The following is a 14,317-nucleotide window of genomic DNA, read 5'->3' on the forward strand; positions in this document are numbered from 1 at the left end:
CCTCCTCACAATATCCCATGCATGCTTCCCCCTCCTCAGTGTCCCATGCATGCTTCCCCCTCCTCACAATGTCCCATGCATGCTGCCCCCTCCTCACAATGTCCCATGCATGCTTCCCCCTCCTCAGTGTCCCATGCATGCTTCCCCCTCCTCACAATGTCCCATGCATACTGCCCCCTCCTCACAATGTCCCATGCATGCTTCCCACTCCTCACAATGTCCCATGCATGCTTCCCCCTCTTCACAATGTCCCATGCATGCTTCCCCCTCCTCACAATGTCCCATGCATGCTTCCCCCTCCTCACAATGTCCCATGCATGCTGCCCCCTCCTCACAGTATCCCATGCATTCTGCCCCCTCCTCACAGTGTCCCATGCATGCTGCCCCCTCCTGACAGTGTCCCATGCATGCTGCCCCCTCCTGACAGTGTCCCATGCATGCTGCCCCCTCCTGACAGTATCCCATGCATGCTGCCCCATCCTGACAGTGTCCCATGCATGCTGCCCCCTCCTGACAGTGTCCGATGCATGCTGCCCCTCCTCACAATGTCCCATGCATGCTGCCCTCTCCTCACAATGTCCCATGCATGTTGCCCCCTCCTCACAATGTCCCGTGCATGCTGCCCCTCTCCATGAGCTCCTAATGCTGCCTTCCTCTTTTCCATAATGACATCTCCATGCTGCCCCACTCATCATACTAAGACCACCACACTAGCGCTTATGCTGAGACACACACACACACACACACACACTACCCCACTCTTGATATTGACTCCACTACATTGTTCCACTCCATACTGAGCCCACACATGCTGCCCCTTCTCCATAATGAGCTCCCAATGCTGCCCCCCTCTTATTCTGAGTCCTTACACTCCCCCCCATCGATATTGTCATTGCTCTATCCCTTAACCCTTGTCATCTGTCTCTAGCATTGGCCCCTCTCTTCCATTCCCCCAGCAGCAGCCTCTCTCCCCCCGCCTCCAGCAGCAGCCTCTCCCCCAGCATCAGCTTCTCTCCCCCCAGCATCAGCCTCTCTCCCCCCAGCCTCCCTCAGCATCAGCCTCCCTGCTCCCAGCTTACCCCAGCATCAGCCTCTCTCCTCCCATCCTCCCCCAGTATGAGCCTCCTCCAGCATCAGCCTCTCTCCTCCCAGCCTCCCCCAGCATTAGCCTCCTCCAGCATCAGCCTCTCTCCTCCCAGCCTCCCCCAGCATCAGCCTCCCTGCTCCCAGCTTCCCCGCATCAGCCTCCTTCCTCCCAGCCTCCCCCAGCATCAGCCTCCCTCCTCCCAGCATCAGCCTCCCTCCTCCCAGCCTCCCCCAGCATCAGCCTCCCTCCTCCCAGCCTCCCCCAGCATCAGCCTCCCTCCTCCCAGCCCCCCTCCTCCAAGCCTCCCCCAGCATCAGCCTCCCAGAGCATCAGCCTCCCTCCTCCCCCTCCCAGCCTCCCCCAGCATCAGCCTCTCTCCTCCCAGCCTCCCCCAGCATCAGCCTCCCTCTTCCCAGCCTCCCCCAGCATCAGCCTCCCTCTTTCCAGCCTCCCCCAGCATCAGCCTCCCTCCTCCCAGGCTCCCCCAGCATCAGCCTCCCTCCTCCCAGCCTCCCCCAGCATCAGCCTCCCTCAGCATCAGCCTCCCTCAGCATCAGCCTCCCCCAGCATCAGCCTCCCTCCTCCCAGCATCAGCCTCCCTCCTCCTAGCCTCCCCCAGCATCAGCCTCCATCCTCCCAGCATCAGCCTCCCTCCTCCTAGCCTCCCCCAGCATCAGCCTCCATCCTCCCAGCATCAGCCTCCCTCCTCCTAGCCTCCCCCAGCATCAGCCTCCCTCCTCCCAGCATCAGCCTCCCTCCTCCTAGCCTCCCCCAGCATCAGCCTCCCTCCTCCCAGCATCAGCCTCCCTCCTCCTAGCCTCCCCCAGCATCAGCCTCCCTCCTCCCAGCATCAGCCTCCCTCCTCCTAGCCTCCCCCAGCATCAGCCTCCCTCCTCCCAGCATCAGCCTCCCTCCTCCTAGCCTCCCCCAGCATCAGCCTCCCTCCTCCCAGCATCAGCCTCCCTCCTCCTAGCCTCCCCCAGCATCAGCCTCCCTCCTCCCAGCATCAGCCTCCCTCCTCCCTCAGCTTCCCTCCTCCAAGCCTCACCCTCCCCGCCTCCCCCAGCATCAGCCTCCCTCAGCATCAGCCTCCCCCCTCCCAGCCTCCCCCAGCATCAGCCTCCCCCAGCCTCAGCCTCCCTCCTCCCAGCCTCCCCCAGCCTCAGCCTCCCCCAGCCTCAGCCTCCCCCAGCCTCAGCCTTCCTCCTCCCAGCCTCCCCCAGCCTCAGCCTCCCCCAGCCTCAGCCTCCCCCAGCCTCAGCCTCCCTCCTCCCAGCCTCCCCCAGCCTCAGCCTCTCTCCTCCCAGCCTTCCGCAGCCTCAGCCTCCCCCAGCCTCAGCCTCCCTCCTCCCAGCCTCCCCCAGCCTCAGCCTCCCTCCTCCCAGCCTCCCCCAGCATCAGCCTCCCTCCTCCCAGCCTCCCTCAGCATCAGCCTCCCTCCTCCCAACCTCCCCCAGCATCAGCCTCCCTCCTCCCAACCTCCCCCAGCATCAGCCTCCCTCCTCCCAGCCTCCCCCAGCATCAGCCTCCCTCCTCCTAGCCTCCCCCAGCATTAGCCTCCCTCCTCCCAGCCTCCCCCAGCATCAGCCTCCCTCCTCCAAGTCTCCCTCAGCATCAGCTTCCCTCCTCCAACCCTCCCCTTCCCAGCCTCCCCCAGCATCAGCATCAGCCTCCCCCAGAATCAGTCTCTCTCCTCCCAGCCTCCCCCAGCATCTGCCTCTCTCCTCCCCAGCCTCAGCCTCTCTCTCTCCCCAGCCTCCCCCCCAGCCTCAGCCTCTCTCCCCCCAGCCTCAGCCTCTCTCTCCCCCCAGCCTCCCCCCCAGCCTCAGCCTCTCTCTCCCCCCAGCCTCCCTCTCCCCTCAGCCTCCCCCAGCATCAGCCTTTCTCCTCTCAGCCTCTCCCCCCAGCCTCCCCCCAGCTTCAGCCTCTCTCTCCCCCCAGCCTCAGCCTCTCTCCCCCCAGCCTCTCTCCCCCCAGCCTCTCTCCCCCCAGCCTCCCCCCCAGCCTTAGCCTCTCTCTCCCCCCAGCCTCCCCCCCCAGCCTCAGCCTCTCTCCCCCCAGCCTCAGCCTCTCTCTCCCCCCAGCCTCTCTCTCCCCCCAGCCTCAGCCTCTCTCTCCCCCCAGCCTCAGCATCTCTTTCCCCCCAGCCTCCCTCTCCCCCAGCCTCAGCCTCTCTCCCCCCAGACTCAGCCTCTCTTCCCAGCCTCCCCCCAGCCTCTCTCTCTTCCCAGCGTCCCCCCAGCCTAAGCCTCTCTCTCTTCCCAGCCTCAGCCTCTTTCTCTGCCCAGCCTCTCTCTCTTCCCAGCCTCAGCCTCTCTCTCTTCCCAGCCTCCCCCCAGCCTAAGCCTCTCTCTCTTCCCAGCCTCAGCCTCTCTCTCTCTTCCCAGCCTCCCCCAGCCTCAGCCTCTTTCCCCCCAGCCTCCCCTTGCATGATTATAGTGGACAAAAAGAGGCATCGCAGCGATCATCAACTAACCTGTAAGGAGCCCATACATTCTAGGCTCTGCCTCTGCCTTACCTGCTCCGGTGCCCGCCGCCCTGCTCTGGCTGGCTCCTCTTCTGGCTGGCTCCAGCTGCAGACGCGTCCTCCTCCGCGGCGTGGGTCGTCTGCAGCATTGGACGCTGCAGCACGGGGCAGTCAGCTGATTGTCGCGCCCGCGCGCCTCTGACCCCGGAAGTGCAGGCGATGGAACGTCCGGGGTTAATCAGCTCACCATGCCTGGCGCCCGCCATGTATTTAAATAGACAGAAGTGCGCCTCCCCTCCCTCTCACCCCCACCCCCCCCGAACACAGCCGAGTGTAACGGAGGGAGGGACAGGGGGCGGGGATGTAAAAAAAAAAAAAATTATATAATTTTTTTTTTGCTGCCAGAAAGTGCCGCCCCCCGCAACGTGCCGCCCTAGGCACGGGACCACGGGTGCCTAGTGGCAAATACGGCCCTGACAGCGGGAGCGGGCGCAGGTGAGTTGATTTCTAAGTGCAATCACGGGCCACGGATAACGGAGCCCGGATTGCACTTAGACAACCCACGTGTGCCATGATTCACGGCATACGCAGGGACATGTGCGTGTTTTACACGCCAGTGAAAAACGTCACTGTTTTTCACTGACGTGTGAAACGGGCCTAAGATATACGGATCACAATAATCTTTCTACATATACATATATGCAGATAGGTTATGTCCTTTTGTTCATACATCCACTTTACTTCATTCAACACACGTTTTTCCCTCAGAAATATATGCCTTCTCACCCCCCCCCCCCCCTTTTTTTCCCACGCTGTTGAACTTTGTTCGCTCTGTCCCTAGCCGCCCGGCTTTTGCATTGCACTGGCATACGGCTTTCACTGACGCGTGCGCACTTTGCCTTTTCCCACGCTCTTGAACCTTGTCACCTTTCTCTTCTAATTGAGCCAAAAGAGCTTTCACTGGCGCGTGCGCATTGTGTTTTTTTCCCACGCTCCTGAACCTTTGTCACCTCTCTTTTCTAACAGAGCCATAATTGTGATCTGAAATATATGTTCACGTTTTACTTCATTCCTCGTTTTCTACAATCCTTTTTCCTTTCTCACATACTTTCACATAGACCGACACCTCACACCTGTCTGGGTGTGTGGACTGATCGCACGTTTCTGCGTGTCCTTTGTGTAGCTTATGGTCTATGGGTGCTATAGGTTCTAGACCTTCTCACCATGGTCATAGCGTCTTGAAACAATCATTGATACATTTGGACATGTATATATATATTTTTTTCTCAATAATTACACATTATTTGATTATTATATGTTTTTATTTTTATTTTTTCACTGTTATGTTTATTTGATCCTAAGTGTGTTAAAACTGTTTCTGATGGTTACATGTTATTTTTCTTATTTCCGAAGACATTACGTCACACCATGCTATTTCAGATGTTTTTTCCCGCCGATTTTTTTCTCTGTGGGCAGTTCTTTGACGTCACACTGGGTATATATGTCTTGTATACACAGACTTTGGCAGATTTGATGTATCTTATGCCTTTTGGTCCTGATGAAGGGAGCTGAGCCTCCTGAAACGCGTAGACCTGTACAAAAATAAAAGTTTACATTAATCCAAGAATTCATCAAGTGATCTTTGGCGCGGTGTATGAAAGCCTTCATCCAACCATTGACATTTCTGGATTGTGAGTCATGGGGAATGGAAAAGAATTGTCAATAGATCTACGGGAAAAGGTAGTTGAATAGTATAAAACATGAAAAGGATACAAAAAAATATCCAAGGAATTGATAATGCCAGTTAGTAGTGTTCAAACTGGGATTAACAAAAGGAAAATCGGGCTCTGTAAAAACCAAATCACGATCAGGTAGACAAATAAAACTTTCTGCCACAACTGCCAGGAAAATTGATTGGGATGCAAAAAAAACCCATAAATAACATCAGCTGAAATACAGGACTCACTGAAAACTAGCGGAGTGGCTGTTTCAAGATGCACAATAAGGAGGCACTTGAAGAAAAATGGGCTGCATGGTCGAGTCGCCAGAAGAAAGCCATTACTGCACAAATGCCACAAAGTACCTCGCCTACAATATGCCAAACAGCACAGAGGCAAGCCTCAAAACTTCTGGAACAAGGTAATTTGGAGTGATGAGACCAAAATCGAACTTTTTGGCCCCAACCATAAACGTTACATTTGGAGAGGTGTTAACAAGGCCTATGATGAAAGGAACACCATTGCTACTGTAAAGCACAGAAGTGGATCACAGATGATGTGGGGATGTGTGAGCTACAAAGGCACAGGAAACTTCGTCAAAGTTGAAGGAAAGATGTATGCAGCATGTTATCAGCAAATACAGGAGGCAAATTTACGCTCATCAGCCTGGAAGCTGCGCATGGGACATACTTGGACGTTCCAACATGACAACGATCCAAAACAGAAGGCCAAGTTGACCTGTCATTGGATACAGCAGAACAAAGTGAAAGTTCTGGAGTGGCCATCTCAGTCTCCTGACCTCAATATCATTGAGCCACTCTGGGGAGAACTCAAGCACGCAGTTCATGCAAGAAAGCCCAGGAATTTACAGGAAATGGAGGGTTTTTTCCAAGATGAATGGGCAGCTTTACCATCTGAGAAAATAAAGAGTCTCATCCACAACTGTGGCGCCCTGGCCTAGCCAGGTCGTCACAGATAACATACAAACACCCCACCCCCACTAGACAGGGACACCAGCCAAACACAAAACCCTTGTTGCCTCCCTCCAGTGTCTGATGTCCACACCAGGTGGGGCGGAGCTAAGCGGTTGGCTCCACCCACCAAGGAGTTCACAGGCCTGGAGGCGGGAAAAGTGACAGAACAGTTTAGGAGTTTGAAGTGAGAGGAGCACGCACTTGGGTGTCTGGGTTTGTGGTCCAGGCACTGATAGCAAGGTTGGCAGACGGTGGTGGCCGTCTGCAGGAGTGGTGGAGCAACGCGGAACCGTAGGACCGGGAACGGGCGACGGCCTGCCGGTACCGACCGGGGAGCGAAGTGAAGCCAGCACAGACAGGCAGGGCCATCGGACCCAGACCAGGCTTGGAGCCGCCGTCAATAGTCAGATCTGAATGTGACTGGAACCCCAGGGGTTTCACAACAGCAAAAGTCCCGATGGAAGGCAACCGCCCACACCGTGAGGGTATACAGCTACCGCCTAAGGCTAGAGACCCAAGGGCCAGCGTCTGCGGGCAAACGGGCTCCTCCGGTACCCATACACCGGGGAGCGGACTACCGTTGGGAATCCATAGGAGTCAGAAGAAGGACATCAAGGTGAAGGGAAAGACAGCCGCCATCACCTGTCCGGGGAGAGACACAGCAGCCGGCTGCGGGACCCGTCCATCTAGCCGTTTGGTTTACCGAGGACTTTGTACCTTTCTTGCTGAGTGAGTACACCCGTGCCATCCGGCACCGCGCCGCGCTGTCCCTGCAACCCTGCACCTCACCGACCCTGCCTCCACGTCACAACATCATCGGGCCCGGGACCACCGACCCCTACCCATGGAGGGGGAAAACAACATCCCAGCTACTCCCTACCATCGCTCCCGGGATCCCCGTCACCAGCAGCGGTGGTGCCTATCTTCACCACGACCCGTGGGTGGCGTCACGGACTAAATCCCCAAAACTAACCACCCCTTTCACTCACGGGCGAGGAGCGCCGCTCGAGTCCCCGGATCTGGCCCACCGCTCGAGCCACGCAGCAGCGTCGGACCCGAGCGAGAGCGCAGCAGCGACGGCGTCCTCCCCGTCCGCGACACAACTACCACAAAAGACTTCAAGCTGTCACTGATGTTAGAGGAGGCTATACACGGTATTAAGAAAATGGGGTATGTGAACTTTTGATCAGGGTCATTTGGAAGTTTTTGGTTGTCATTATGATTTAAAATGAGAAAACACAGTAGTTTGACAATAAATGGCTTCACCCAACCACTAACCATGAGTGGAAAAAAAAAAGATTTTGAGTTATCATTCATATTCTCTGAAAAAAAGCTAAGAAAGCAAAATATCTGCCGGGGTATGTAAACTTTTGAGCACAATTGTAGTTCATCAGATACATGCACATATAATAGTTTGGGGTGTGAAATCATGCTGACAGATTAACTTTATGTTATGCAGATCATTGATTTTTGCTTTACAGATTGATGTCCATTACAATGTTCCTGACCCTGTTACCAAGCCAGCTTTCATGCTGTTAGTCAATCTCAAAGAACCAAAGCCGCGAAGAGACCGTAGACAAGCTAGCCGTCTGGAGACACTTCTCAGAGAGAGAGCGCTTCCCGATGATGATGATCCTGGTTCACACCAAGACCATCAAGAATACAAAGTCACCTTGGAAGCCTGCACAAGGTTAGAATGCTCAGCTGTGTGATCTGTCTTGACCCTGGAATTGCTGACTCCGGTCTTCCTCCCGTCTCCTTCTACCATTCCCATTCTTATCTAAAATGACTACGCAGACACCGAATATCTTTGGATAATTCTGGCCATAGCAGCCATTTTATTAACATAAATACATAACCAATAAAATTGCATTATGGTAAGGTCCTTGAAGCTACAACCCTGGTGATCCCCATAAACCGAACCATAAAACCAACTTGCTCCCAGCCGTTACCCACACTGGCTCAGGCGCACCAACTGTAAGGGTTAATCCTTCATTAACCCCAACACACCCACAGGGGCCCCGATATCCCCGTCGGGATTCCCCTCCAAATCACCAGGTGACCAGCAATTATGCCAATGAGGGGATCCACACCCGTATGGATTCCCCGAACAATTTTAAACCAACTTCAAGGACCCACCAATAACACGCCAATCAGCCACTACGACCCGATAAATCCTCCCCCCCCCCTTCTAACGTATGATGCACACCCAGACATACCATAAATATCAGGGAGGGCGGGCGGGACTCGTCCTTCAGCCAGGGGAGCGGGAAAGTGCCGCTCCTCCCCTTTTCCCCTCCAATCCTTTCAAAACGGGCTCGCTCCCCCTCCCCCACCCATGACACCCTGACCTCCCCACCAATCAGGGGTCATGCAGGCCTCCGCAAATGCCCCGGGGGGGGAGGGGGGGGCAATGCTCCGTCCTCTCTTGACCCTGGAATTGCTGACTCCGGTCTTCCTCCCGTCTCCTTCTACCATTCCCATTCTTATCTAAAATGACTACGCAGACACCGAATATCTTTGGATAATTCTGGCCATAGCAGCCATTTTATTAACATAAATACATAACCAATAAAATTGCATTATGGTAAGGTCCTTGAAGCTACAACCCTGGTGATCCCCATAAACCGAACCATAAAACCAACTTGCTCCCAGCCGTTACCCACACTGGCTCAGGCGCACCAACTGTAAGGGTTAATCCTTCATTAACCCCAACACACCCACAGGGGCCCCGATATCCCCGTCGGGATTCCCCTCCAAATCACCAGGTGACCAGCAATTATGCCAATGAGGGGATCCACACCCGTATGGATTCCCCGAACAATTTTAAACCAACTTCAAGGACCCACCAATAACACGCCACAACGAAGGCACCTTGATAACCTTCAAGTGCCTGAGACCCCCCTCAACCTCAGGGCCCTTTCAATACCTCCCTGTAAGCCGAGGGTCCACAAATCGATCCCTACCGCCTTTAAGTGTACCCCGTCCGCCAACCAAAATTCCTCTTCCGTCCTTTCCAACTCCACATGCCGGATACAAACACCCCCATTCCGACTAACAAACTTTGAAATCGCCCTATTAACCTTCGCCCGCGCCTTGTTCAGCCTCTCAACAGACCGCGCTTTCCGCCAACTCCTTCTCGCCACCATCTCTGACCAAACTACCGTAATCCCTGGAAAAGACACCCAGAGCCGCAACAAGTCGTGCTTGATGTCTTTTATTAGGATTCTGAAAGGCCTTTCCCCCAGATCGTTCCCCCCAACGTGTAAGACCAACACGTCAGGAGGCCTGTCTAATCGGGCATATTTATGCACCTCTTGTAACACCCTGCTCCACCCTAACCCCCGAACCCCAAGCCATCGTACAAGAGCCACGTCCCTGGCGAAGCCTAACTGTCTCCCGTTCCTTCTCGCATCCGCTCGCCGGGCTCCCCAATATACGTAGGAATGGCCCAAGATCCAGACCAGCGGGGGGGAGGGAAGGGGTGTTTCTGCAATACAAAAGCACAAACAAACCAACATGTTAGTGCCTGATACCCTCAAACGAAACACCCACACCCCGGCCGCCCCCCCCCCCCCCCCCCATTCACCGTAAGAGTCCCCACTCAGTTTCCGACCACCGCCTGGGGGCGGACGTATAACTTAAAACGCCCCGACTTCCACCTACCAATCTGTTTAACCGCGTCTTCAGACAAACCGCGCCCGGATGCTTCTGTTGCCGCCCCTATGCGAAAAGAGTGCGATCCGAAAGACTTAGGATCTAACCCCAACGACTTCAAACACGCCCTGAAAACGCTCACAAACTGATATCGTGATAGGAAAGACCCGTCGTCATGACATAACAGCGGGCCATCCACCTTTTTACGAATCTGTTCAAAATTCTTGAAACACCTCAACGGGCACATATCCGATCCCCTAACCGCTCCCAAACACACTCGCTTCCCTACCCCCCGTTGGTCAGTTTTAGATTTCCTTATCCAAAATTCAATTCCCCTGTCCACCGCCATAATGTCACCACGACTCAAACCCCCGGGGGACACCTTACTGGGAGATACCAATTCCCCAACCCGCAGGGCTCCAAAAAATGCCAAGGAAAACGCTAACCTAAACAAATGTTCCTCAAACGGAGATGTACATACCTCCCCCAACACCCCACCCAGCCGTTCCAATAATCCGAATGACACAGGTCGTCTACCATCCAATATCTTTCGTCCCCTTCGAAAACCCTTCAACGCCTGGACAACCAAAAAACACTTAGTTAAATTTCGTAACCCTCGTAACCGAAAACCAAATGCTAACCCTGCCATGAAACGATTTGCCTTCGCAACCGACCATCCTGCTACTGCCGCTTCCCCCAACTTTTCCAGCAATATACCCAACTGATCCTCTTCAGAAAAATCCCCACCCTGCAACCATTGCTCCCACAGCCCCCATGCTGCCTGATATGCTGTCCACGTGTTACCCGACAAGGACGCCCGAATTAGTGGTCCCGCTGCCCGAAGACCACGGTCCAAAGGTGTGCTGGGCACTCCAACCCGCTGGACTCTGCCTCTGGTGCGCAAACCCGGAACCGATCCCACTGAAAACGAGAGAGGGAATCAGCTATTAGATTCTGAACACCTGGCACATGAGTCGCCGTAATACATGCGTTAATTTGCAAACAAACCAACACCAATTCTCGTAACACCCGAACGACCGGAGGAGAGGACGCCGAAAACTGATTAATCGCCATCACCACCCCCATGTTGTCACAGTTAAAACGAATCTTTTTGTTTGCCAACTGGCTTCTCCAAAGATGAAGTGCCACCATTATTGGAAAAATTTCCAACAGCGCCACATTCTTTGTCAGGCCTTCAGCCGCCCAGTTGTCCGGCCACCGACCCACACACCACTGACCCTTGAAAAAAGCTCCGAAACCTGAACTGCCCGCCGCATCCGTAAACAACTCCAAGTTAAAATTGTCCACTGCATCCTCCATTATCAAGGAACGACCGTTGTAGTGTTCCAAAAACTGTCCCCACACTGCTAAGTCCGCTTTGTGGTCTGCTGATAACCGAACGTAATGGTGCGGAGCAAGCACCCCCGCCGTCGCCCTGGCCAGTTGTCGCGAAAAAATCCGGCCCATTGGCATCACCCTACAAGCAAAGTTAAGCTTTCCCAGTAGGGACTGCACTTCCCTTAATTGCAGTTTCTTCACCCGCCGTGCCCTTGCCACCTCGTCCCTCATGGCCGCAACCTTGTCCTCAGGAAGCCGGACTTCCCAGGCCACTGAATCGATTACAATGCCCAGAAAACTTAAACTAGTAGTTGGTCCCACCGTTTTCTCAGGCGCCAGGGGGACCCCAAATCGATCCGCAACCCACTCCATAGTTGCCAAAATCCCGGCACACTGAGCCGACTCGGCAGGACCTACACACAAAAAATCATCGAGGTAATGCACCAATGCTGACAAGCCTGAAACGTCCCGAACAACCCACTCCAAAAAACAACTAAACGTTTCGAAAAATGCGCAGGAGATTGAGCACCCCATGGGCAAACAGCGATCTACAAAATACGCTCCCTCCCAAAAGCAACCCAACAACCGGACACAATCAGCATGCACTGGCAACAGCCGAAAAGCTGACTCAATATCCGTCTTAGCCATAAGTGCTCCCCTTCCGCATTTTTTTACCCAACTTGTGGCTTCATCAAATGACGTATAAACCACCGAACACAGTTCAGCCGGTATCCCGTCATTTACCGACCTACCTCTTGGGTAAGACAAATGGTGAATCAGCCGGAATTTTCCCGGCTCCTTTTTTGGCACCACCCCCAACGGCGAGACCACTAGATCAGGAAAAGGAGGGGCCTGGAACGGCCCCGCCATCCTCCCCAAAGCCACTTCCTTGCCTAATTTCTCGGCCACAACCCCCGAATGCTGATAAGCTGACAAAAGGTTCTTTGTCGCCGCCGGCACAGTAAAAGTGGGAGCCGGAATTCTGAAACCCTCCCCAAATCCCAACCGCAAAACTTCAGCTTCCTCCCTATCTGGGTACCTATTTAGGTACGGAAGCATCGCGGCTAAGCTCACCGGCGTCAGACCCTTGGGTATGAGTGGTGCCGGGCTTGGATTTGCCTTTCTTAAAGCACTTTGCCGCTCCATGTGAGGTCCCATTACAATGGGTACAGAGGTGCTTAAAACGGCAGGTGGCCCCGAACTTGCATTGCCCCTCATTGAATTGCCAACACACGCCGGGCTTTTGCGAACCCCCCTGACCTGGCTGAGTACCGGCACCCTGCGTTCCGGACTGGCCGGCAGACCCGGCCCCGCCCTGAAAGGGCTGGCCATATCTCGACGGCGCCATAACCCGTAACCACAACCCGATGTCCTTTTGGTCCCATCTAATAGAAGGTCGAACGGCCTTCCGCTGACGAAACTGTTCATCATACCTAAGCCATGTCTGTCCCCCATACACCCTGTACGCCTCACCAATAGAGTCCATATAGCAAAACAAATGTGAACAGTTCTCCGGCGCCTTCTCGCCTATCACACTCGCCAAAATAGCAAAAGCCTGCAACCAATTAGTGAACGTCTGAGGGATCAAGCGCCATCGCCGCTTCTTCTCCTCCTCTTTCTTGCTCTCGTCCTTTTTACCTTTGTCTAAATTAAATTTTGCCAACGGCAGCAGGGAGAAGATCTCTACGTATTCATCCTTCCATATCTTCTCCTTCACCTCTGTCTTAAGATGGGAACCCAAGGGACCCTCAAAACAGACGAAAACCTCGCCCCGCGCCCGATCATCCAAATGAAGCCTGTCCTCCTTATTCTTTTCCGTCTGAACCGACACCGACACCGGGGAAGCAATACCCGCCACCGGCGTTTCACTAATGCCCAAGGGAGGCGGATTAATCCAAGCCCCCACTGGCCCTGCGTGTTCCCGTGCCCCCCCAATCCGCTCCAGCAACGTACGCACACAACCTATAAGCTCTACCACCTCCCCCCCACCTGACACATCTCCTCCACCCCCCGTGGGTAACCCCTGCCTAAACCCTGGGTGACCTACATCCCCCCTTGCGTTCCGTACCTGACAATACTGGGCAGACAAACGAGACATAGAACCATACTCACCGGGCTGCACGAGGGTAGCGGCCCCGTCAGCCGGACTACCAGACTCCTGTCGTCCCTCCGGCTGCTCAGTAGACTCCTGGCTCCGCGCCTCCGCTCCGCCGCCGTTGGCCCCTGCTGCTGCAGGGCCGGAAGATCCCTCCAGGAGCTGATCCTGCGGCTGCTGTCCGCCCCCCCAGCCGGCTGCCAGAGGGGGCTGTCTGAGGGCCTCTGGATCCTGCCGACGCAGCTCCCACATCCCACTCCACGGGCCCCCCCCGGCATTCGGGGCCTCTGCTGATGAGGGCCCTGCACGCCAGGCCCGGTGCACTACAGATTCCAGCCGTCGCGATCCGCCCCCTCCGCTAGGGCCCGCCCCCTCATCCGACCTCCACCGCAGACAGGGCTCAGGGCGCTCGGCCGGCACATCACCAGAGCGCCCCGCCGCAGCTCCGACAGCCACCGTTGACATAGTGGGAGCAGGTCCCGCCCCCAACTCCAGGGAAGGCCCGCTCTCCACCGCTGGACCCGGCCGCACTCTTGAATTCCTCCCAGACCGGGGCCTGCTGGACTTTTTTGCACATGGCGCCCGGCCTGGAGGGTCCCCGGAGGGGCTTCTAATGCGTCGCTGGGCCCGGGGAGTCACCTCAGGTGATAACCGCTCCGGCGGTCTGGATCTCCGGAGGCGCCGCTCACGTGGGGGGGGAGCCCCCACCGCCTCCCGACTCCCTCCGATGAGTCCCTGCACAGACACCTGCAGCCAGCCTGGAGGATGGTCGCCAGCCGCCGCTCGCAGCCGCTCCAGGATGTTTTCTACAGACTCCATTGCCGCAGGTAATGTGGCTGCGACTCGTCCTTCAGCCAGGGGAGCGGGAAAGTGCCGCTCCTCCCCTTTTCCCCTCCAATCCTTTCAAAACGGGCTCGCTCCCCCTCCCCCACCCATGACACCCTGACCTCCCCACCAATCAGGGGTCATGCAGGCCTCCGC

The 14,317-nt window shown here is 55.6% G+C and overlaps 1 protein-coding gene across 1 annotated transcript in view; it reads left to right on the forward strand.

Annotated features, from left to right (window-relative positions):
• Window positions 1–14,317, forward strand: part of CPAMD8 (C3 and PZP like alpha-2-macroglobulin domain containing 8) — a 299,461-nt gene that overhangs the window by 236,371 nt on the left and 48,773 nt on the right. The window contains exon 35 of the mRNA XM_075314975.1: window positions 7,728–7,936. Within this exon, the coding sequence (XP_075171090.1) occupies window positions 7,728–7,936 (209 nt within the window). The remainder of the gene's footprint in view (window positions 1–7,727; window positions 7,937–14,317) is intronic.

The sequence above is a fragment of the Anomaloglossus baeobatrachus genome, chromosome 1, assembly GCF_048569485.1.
Source record: "Anomaloglossus baeobatrachus isolate aAnoBae1 chromosome 1, aAnoBae1.hap1, whole genome shotgun sequence".
Lineage (NCBI taxonomy): Eukaryota > Metazoa > Chordata > Amphibia > Anura > Aromobatidae > Anomaloglossus > Anomaloglossus baeobatrachus.